This window comes from Staurois parvus, unplaced genomic scaffold (assembly GCF_062004578.1).
Source record: "Staurois parvus isolate SC_StPar_1 unplaced genomic scaffold, SC_StPar_1.0 ptg001224l, whole genome shotgun sequence".
Classification (NCBI taxonomy): Eukaryota; Metazoa; Chordata; class Amphibia; order Anura; family Ranidae; genus Staurois; species Staurois parvus.
Window position 1 is genome coordinate 946,026 of NW_028319020.1, and position 9,607 is coordinate 955,632.

General features: G+C 46.6%; 1 protein-coding gene across 1 annotated transcript in view; it reads left to right on the plus strand.

The window, feature by feature from the left end:
- LOC149438038 (uncharacterized) overlaps nucleotides 1-7,642 on the plus strand; it is a 48,948-nt gene extending 41,306 nt beyond the window's left edge. Inside the window, 1 exon segment of the mRNA XM_089660326.1 lies at nucleotides 5,626-7,642. Coding sequence (XP_089516452.1) covers nucleotides 5,626-7,584 — 1,959 coding nt within the window. The 3' untranslated portion in view covers nucleotides 7,585-7,642.
- The last annotated feature ends 1,965 nt before the right edge of the window (nucleotides 7,643-9,607 follow it).

A 9,607-nucleotide genomic window follows, 5' to 3' on the forward strand; every position in this document is an offset into this window, starting at 1 on the left:
GATCATATCCCCCCTTATGTATTATACATGGAGATCATATCCCCCCCTTATGTATTATACATGGAGATCATATCCCCCCCTTATGTATTATACATGGAGATCATATCCCCCTTATGTATTATACATGGAGATCATATCCCCCCCTTATGTATTATACATGGAGATCATATCCCCCCTTATGTATTATACATGGAGATCATATCCCCCCTTATGTATTATACATGGAGATCATATCCCCCCTTATGTATTATACATGGAGATCATATCCCCCCTTATGTATTATACATGGAGATCATATCCCCCCTTATGTATTATACATGGAGATCATATCCCCCCTTATGTATTATATATGGTGATTATATCCCCCTTATGTATTATACATGGAGATCATATCCCCCCTTATGTGTTATACACGGAGATCATATCCCCCCTTATGTATTATACATGGAGATCATATCCCCCTTATGTATTATACATGGAGATCATATCCCCCCTTATGTATTATACATGGAGATCATATCCCCCCCCTTATGTATTATACATGGAGATCATATCCCCCCTTATGTATTATACATGGAGATCATATCCCCCCCCTTATGTATTATACATGGAGATCATATCCCCCCTTATGTATTATACATGGAGATCATATCTCCCCTTATGTATTATACATGGTGATCATATCCCCCCTTATGTATTATACATGGAGATCATATCCCCCCTTATGTATTATACATGGAGATCATATCCCCCCTTATGTATTATACATGGAGATCATATCCCCCCTTATGTATTATACATGGTGATCATATCCCCCCTTATGTATTATACATGGAGATCATATCCCCCCTTATGTATTATACATGGAGATCATATCCCCCCTTATGTATTATACATGTTGACCCCCCCAGTTGTACCCCCCCTAGTATGTATGATGCATATTCTTAGCCCCCCCCCAGTGCAGAACCTTACATTTATCACCATTAGCCCTCATTGGCCCCATAGCCCCCCAATTACACAGAGCATTGAGGTCGGCTTGTAAGTTGGAGACATCCTGTAAGGACGTTATTCCCCGGCACAGCTTGGTGTCATCTGCAAAGACTGGAATGGGGTTTATAATCTCACACCCCATATTGTTTATACATATATTAATAAGTAAGGGGCCCTACACTGAACCCTGGGGTACCCCACTAATAACACTGAACCCTGGGGTACCCCACTAATAACACAACCCTGGGGTACCCCACTAATAACACTGAACCTTGGGGTACCCCACTAATAACACTGAACCTTGGGGTACCCCACTAATAACACTGAACCTTGGGGTACCCCACTAATACCTCTGAACCTTGGGGTACCCCACTAATAACACTGAACCTTGGGGTACCCCAGTAATAACACTGAACCTTGGGGTACACCACTAATAACACTGAACCTTGGGGTACCCCACTAATACTACTTAACCCTGGGGTACCCCACTAATAACACTGAGCCTTGGGGTACACCACTAATAACACTGAACCCTGGGGTACCCAATTAAAAACACTGAACCTTGGGGTACCCCACTAATAACACTGATCCTTGGGGTACCCCACTAATAACACTGAACCCTGGGGTACCCCTCTAATCACACTGAACCTTGGGGTACACCACTAATAACACTGAACCTTGGGGTACCCCACTAATAACACTGAACCTTGGGGTACACCACTAATAACACTGAACCTTGGGGTACCCCACTAATAACACTGAACCTTGGGGTACCCCACTAATAATACTGTAACTTGGGGTACCCCACTAATAACACTGAACCTTGGGGACCCCCACTAATAACACTGAACCTTGGGGTACCCCACTAATACTACTTAACCCTGGGGTACCCCACTAATAACACTGAGCCTTGGGGTACACCACTAATAACACTGAACCCTGGGGTACCCAATTAAAAACACTGAACCTTGGGGTACCCCACTAATAACACTGAACCCTGGGGTACACCACTGACACCCCCAGACCATTCAGAGTATGAATCATTAACCACTACTCTCTGAATACGATCTTTTAGCCAGTTTTCTATCCATTTACATTCAGATTTCTCCACCCATAGACTTTACCTTACATATTAGCCGTGTGTGGAGAACTGTGTCCAAGTATACCACGTCCACCGCCACCCCTCTGTCCAAGTATACCATGTCCACCGCCACCCCTCTGTCCAAGTATACCACATCCACCGCCACCCCTCTGTCCAAGTATACCACGTCCACCGCCACCCCTCTGTCCAAGTATACCACGTCCACCGCCACCCCTCTGTCCAAGCATACCACGTCAACCACCACCCCTCTGTCCAAGTATACCACGTCAACCACCACCCCTCTGTCCAAGTATACCACGTCAACCACCACCCCTCTGTCCAAGTATACCACGTCCACCGCCACCCCTCTGTCCAAGTATACCAGGTCCACTGCCACCCCTCTGTCCAAGTATACCATGTCAACCACCACCCCTCTGTCCAAGTATACCACGTCCACCGCCACCCCTCTGTCCAAGTATACCACGTCAACCACCACCCCTCTGTCCAAGTATACCACGTCCACCGCCACCCCTCTGTCCAAGTATACCACGTCCACTGCCACCCCTCTGTCCAAGTATACCATATCAACCACCACCCCTCTGTCCAAGTATACCACGTCCACCGCCACCCCTCTGTCCAAGTATACCACGTCCACTGCCACCCCTCTGTCCAAGTATACCACTTCCACCGCCACCCCTCTGTCCAAGTATATCACATCCACCGCCACCCCTCTGTCCCAGTATACCACGTCCACCACCACCCCTCTGTCCAAGTATACCACGTCCACCGCCACCCCTCTGTCCAAGTATACCATGTCCACCACCACCCCTCTGTCCAAGTATACCACGTCCACCGCCACCCCTCTGTCCAAGTATACCACGTCCACCGCCACCCCTCTGTCCAAGTATACCACGTCCACCACCACCCCTCTGTCCAAGTATACCACGTCCACCACCACCCCTCTGTCCAAGTATACCACGTCCACCAACACCCCTCTCTCCAAGTATACCATGTCCACCGCCACCCCTCTGTCCAAGTATACTACGTCCACCGCCACCCATCTGTCCAAGTATACCACGTCCACCGCCACTCTTCTGTCCACGTATACCAAGTCCACCGCCACCCCTCTGTCCAAGTATACCAGGTCCACCGCCACCCCTCTTTCCAAGTGTACCTCGTCCACTGCCACCCCTCTGTCCAAGTATACTACATCCACTACCACTCCTCTAATCGTTTCATGATGGTTTAATCCCAGCTCACCTCTACATGTTGTCTACAGTAAACATTTAAGCTTCCACTGATTACAGAATACTAATACTGAGAGTCCTGACCCTTATACTAAATAACTTGTACATTACATACTCCTGACCCCTGCACTATATACTCTATGTTGTACATTACATACTCCTGACCCCTGCACTATATACTCTATGTTGTACATTACATACTCCTGACCCCTGTACTATATACTCCATGTTGTACATTACATACTCCTGACCCCTGCACTATATACTCTGTTGTACATTACATACTCCTGACCCCTGCACTATATACTATATAACTTGTACATTACATCCTCCTGACCCCTGCACTATATACTCTATGTTATACATTACAGACTCCTGACCCCTGCACTATATACTATATGCTGTACATTACATCCTCCTGACCCCTGCACTATATACTCTATGTTTTACATTGCATATTCCTTACCCCTGCACTATATACTCCATGTTGTACATTACATACACCTGACCCCTGCACTATATGCTCTATGTTGTACATTACATACTCCTGATCCCTGCACTATTTACTCTGTTGTACATTACATACTCTTGACCCCTGTACTATATACTCTATGTTGTACATTACATCCTCTTGACCCCTGCACTATATACTCTATGTTGTACAGTACATACTCCTGACCCCTGCACTATATACACTCCATGTTGTACATTACATACTCCTGACCCCATGCACTATATACTACATGTTGTACATTACTTACTGCTGACCCCGACACTATATACTCCATGTTGTACATTACATACTCCTGACCACTGTGCTTTATATTCTATGTTGCACATTACATCCTCCTGACCCCTGCTCTATATACTTTGCTGTACATTACCTACTCCTGACCCCTGCACTATATACTCTATGTTGTACATTCCATACTCCTGACCCCTGCACTATATACTCTATGTTGTACATTACATACTCCTGACCACTGCACTATATACTCTATGTTGTACATTACATACTCCTGACCCCTGCACTATATACTCTATGTTGTACATTACTTACTCCTGACTCCTGGACTATATACTCTATGTTGTACATTACATACTCCTGACCCCTGCACTATATAATCTATTTTGTACATTACATACTCCTGACCCCTGCACTATATAATCTATGTTGTACATTACATACTCCTGTCCCCTGCACTATATACTCTATGTTGTACATTACTTACTCCTGACTCCTGGACTATATACTCTATGTTGTACATTACATAATCCTGACCCCTGCACTATATACTCTATGTTGTACATTACATACTCCTGTCCCCTGCACTATATACTCTATGTTGTACATTACATACTCCTGACCCCTGCACTATATACTCTATGTTGTACATTACATACTCCTGACCCCTGCACTATATACTCTATGTTGTACATTACATACTCCTGACCCCTGCACTATATACTCTATGTTGTACAGTACATCCTCCTGACCCCTGCACTATATACTCTATGTTGCACACTACATCCTCCTGACCCCTGCACTATATACTCTATGTTGTACATTACATACTCCTGACCCCTGCACTATCTACTCTATGTTGTACATTACATACTCCTGACCCCTGCACTATCTACTCTATGTTGTACATTACATACTCCTGACCCCTGCACTATATACTCTATGTTGTACATTCCATACTTCTGACTTCTGCTCTCCCCCCTCCCCCCACTGCTATATATACACATAATATGGATTCTCTTTTGTTCCCCCCATTTCCTCCCAGCTGGATATTTTATATCGGATGATGTGATTGGAGCACAGACTTTTACATGGTGATAATAATGTGATCACATCCTCCAACTTTGGACCCTTAAACAGAAAGTGATAATGAGGGAGGAGTCAATACCCCAATGATGGTGGTCTTCAGGATCAGTCCAGTCTTCATCTTGGTTGTTCTCCCCCCATCCTCACTCTCTGACCTCTGGTGGGGCTCAGCCCCGCTGTTCTTCATGACTAAATCATGGAGTAAATAAGGAAGTGCAGTACTTCTTGTGTTGGGAAGATGGTGATGAGTGATAGAGGGGGTGGGGACCCTCGTCCTATAATCCCCTCATCACTGTCCCTCCTATAAAAGACAGTTCTGGTTGTTTCCTCACTCTCTGACTAAGGTCCATGAATAAAGAAATGACCTGGTAGGAGATCAGATGAGCCATTTCCTAGTTCCCTTGAGGGTGGAATTGTAAGCTCCTCAGAGACCAAGCTGCCTGATGTGGGCGGAGTCCTGGTTTGGGGGAACCAATCAGCTCCTGTCTAGTAATCCTCTTTGTCTTTGTATTTTAGTCCATGGCTGGGAGATGAGGAAAACCTCCGAGGATTGTCTCACTTTGTCTCCAGACTGGAAAGTAGAAGATGAGGACATCACACAGTATAGTCCAGGAGAAAACCCGGCTCCCTCCAATGTCCATCCGGCACCACCCAGTGTAGATGGACCATCGGATTCCTCGTATTCTGAGGAACCTCAGACTGTGCGGGACCAGTCCGGCCTTCCAACAGGGAAGAGATTCTCCTGTACTGAGTGCGGAAAGGGTTTCTGTTCTAAATCCAAACTTAACGTGCATAAAAGATCTCACACGGGGGAGAAGCCGTATTCCTGTCCTGAGTGCGGGAAATGTTTCCAATCTAAATACAATCTTAATGTGCATAAAAGATCTCACACAGGGGAGAAGCCATATTCCTGTCCTGAGTGCGGGAAATGTTTCCAATCTAAATATGGTTTTAATGTGCATAGAAGATCTCACACGGGGGAGAAGCCGTATTCCTGTCCTGAGTGCGGGAAATATTTTTCACGGAAGTCTCATCTTTACTCACATCAGAGATCTCACACAGGGGAGAAGCCGTATTCCTGTCCTGACTGTGAGAAATGTTTTTCCCAGAAGTCTAAAGTTTACAGACATCAAAGATCTCACACTGGGGAGAAGCCATATTCTTGTCCTGAGTGCGGAAAATGTTTTTCAGACAAGTTTAGTCTTCACACACATCAGAGATCTCACACGGGGGAGAAGCCGTATTCCTGTCCTGAGTGTGGGAAATGTTTTTTAAAGAAGTCCATTCTTCATAAACATCAGAGATTTCACACGGGGGAGAAGCCGTATTCCTGTCCTGAGTGCGGGAAATGTTTTTCAGATAAGTCCTATCTTTACAGACATCAGAGATGTCACACAGGGGAGAAGCCGTATGCCTGTTCTGAGTGTGGGAAATGTTTTTCAGACAAGTCTACTCTTCACACACATCAGAGATCTCACACAGGGGAGAATCCGTATTCCTGTCCACAGTGCGAGAAATGTTTTTCAGTGAAGTCCCGTCTTCTCACACATCAGAGATCTCACAAAGTGGAGAAGCCGTATTCCTGTCCTGAGTGCGGGAAATGTTTTTCATACAAGTCTAGTCTTCACACACATCAGAGACTGCACACGGGGGAGAAGCCTTATTCCTGTCCTGTGTGCGGGAAATGTTTTTCACAAAAGACCAGTCTTCACACACATCAGAGACTGCACACGGGGGAGAAGCCTTATTCCTGTCCTGAGTGTGGGAAATGTTTTTCACTGAAGTCTGATGTTTACAGACATCAGAAATCTCACACTGGGGAGAAGCCGTATTCCTGTTCTGAGTGTGGGAAATGTTTTTCATACAAGTCTAGTCTTCACACACATCAGAGATCTCACACGGGGGAGAAGCCGTATTCCTGTCCTGTGTGCGGGAAATGTTTTTCACAAAAGTCCAGTCTTCACACACATCAGAGACTGCACACAGGGGAGAAGCCGTATTCCTGTCCTGAGTGTGGGAAATGTTTTTCATACAAGTCTGGTCTTCACACACATCAGAGACTGCACACGGGGGAGAAGCCGTATTCCTGTCCTGTGTGCGGGAAATGTTTTTCACAAAAGTCCAGTCTTCACACACATCAGAGACTGCACACGGGGGAGAAGCCGTATTCCTGTCCTGAGTGTGGGAAATGTTTTTCATACAAGTGTAGTCTTCACACACATCAGAGATCTCACACGAGGGAGAAGCTGTATTCCTGTCCTGTGTGCGGGAAATGTTTTTCAAAGATGTCCATTCTTCATATACATCAGAGATCTCACACTGGGGAGAAGCCGTATTCCTGTCCTGAGTGCGGGAAATGTTTTTCACAGACGTCCCATCTTTACAGACATCAGAGATCTCACACAGGGGAGAAGCCACTTTCCTGTCCTGAGTGAGGGAAATGTTCCTCACTGAAGTCCTGTCTTCCTGTACATCAGGGATCCCACACAACCATGGAGGTATATTAGTGCCTTGAGTGTGGGAAATGTCTTCTAGATGAATGTTGCTGGACATCCCAGCTCTCATGTGGGGAAGAAGCACACCCTGATATACACCTCAGATATACTCCATGGCTGATCTTCATCATGGAAGAAACAGTCCATAAGGAGATCAGAGGTCCCCAAAGACATGGATGAAGTGTGGGACCGGGTCAGACATTTTTTGGTGTAATCTTTCACAAATTCTTAGAGGTCTATGTTTATTAAATGAGTGGAATAAATATGAAATGTGTTTGATCAGCCATGAGAGATATTGTCTGTATTTTATTTCATATAGTGGTTTCCTATGACCATCTAGTGCAGGGCTGTCAGACTCTGTCACTGCGGGCACACCAGCAATATGGGGCCCTCAAAGGTCCGGCTGTGTCTGGAAGACGATAGAAATGTCTCTTCTCTTTCTCATATGAAACATTTCCCTCTGCATTCCATTATCACTGGGTTAGTAAGAAGTCAGAACTCGCTCTGAGAGTAGAAGTCTAGGACACATCATGGCAGCAGATATTCCCGGCTACAACTATCTACAATTTATGGAAAATGTGTTTTGGGAACAAAGTTGTGTTTTTCAATCATCAGACAAATATTTCCAATTGTGCTGCTGCTGCTGGGAAGAAGCTGGGGAAGGGCTGGGAAGCAGAAAGTGCAGGGTCTGGAAGAGGACTGGAATCAGCTGCCAGAGTCTGGATGCTGAGGTCAGGGGAGACAGAGATGGGGGTGTGCTGTGGCTGGAAACAGAAGCACAGGATCTGGTGGAGGAGTGCTGTCCTCCTCTCTGCTACTGACTGCTGGGACAGGGAGTAGCAGAGATGGGCCTCCTCAGCTGCACAGAGAAGCACAGGATCTGGTGGAGGAGTTCTGTCCTCCTCTCTGCCGCCGACTGCTGGGATGAGGAGTAGCAGAGATGAGCTTCTCCACAGCTGCACAAAGAAGAGCAGGATCTGGTGGAGGAGTTCTGTCCTCCTCTCTGCTGCCAATTGCTGGGATGAGGAGTAGCAGAGATGAGCCTCTCCACAGCTGCACAAAGAAGTGCAGGATCTGGTGGAGGAGTTCTGTCCTCCTCTCTGCTGCCAACTGCTGGGACGAGGAGTAGCAGAGATGAGCCTCTCCACAGCTGCACAAAGAAGTGCAGGATCTGGTGGAGGAGTTCTGTCCTCTCTGCTGCCAACTGCTGGGACGGGGAGTAGCAGAGATGAGCCTCTCCACAGCTGCACAAAGAAGTGCAGGATCTGGTGGAGGAGTTCTGTCCTCTCTGCTGCTGACTGCTAAGACAAGGTGCTTGAGAGCCTGAATATCCGAGATTTTCCTTTCTGGGCCTATCTGCAGATAAGACACTTTCTGCTCTCACACAAACCGTTTCTTGACTGGACTCGTCCCCTCACTCCTTCTGAATCTCTATGCTCTAAAGCTGAACCACACAAACATTTGATTTCGGAGATTTACCCCCTCCTCGTTGAGAGCAGGGCTTACGACTCCTTACCCTCCTGCCGGGCATGGAACAGAGACCTGGAAGACAGTCGGACTCCAACTGGGACCAAATATTCATGCATGCCCATAAGTGCTCCCTAATGTCTTGACTCAGGAAAACGGCTACAAATTGGCTTTGAGATGGTACCGAACCCCGTTGAGAATCTCTCATTTCAACCCAGCTTTCCCCAATAGCTGTTGGAGATGTGGAACATCAGATGGGTCCTTTCTCCACATTTGGTGGTCCTGTCCGAGTATCCAACCATTCTGGCAGGAGGTCCACAGGCTTGTAGTGTCTGTAACCACCTTGCCCCTAGCTCTGTCTCCTGCCCAGTTTCTTCTCCATCATTCCCCCCTTCCCAGGGGACAAGACTTCAAATCCCTAGCCATGCATATGGTCAACGCAGCCAGACTCTGTCTTCCAGCTCTTTGGGGCTCCACTCGCCCTCCCTCCATACGT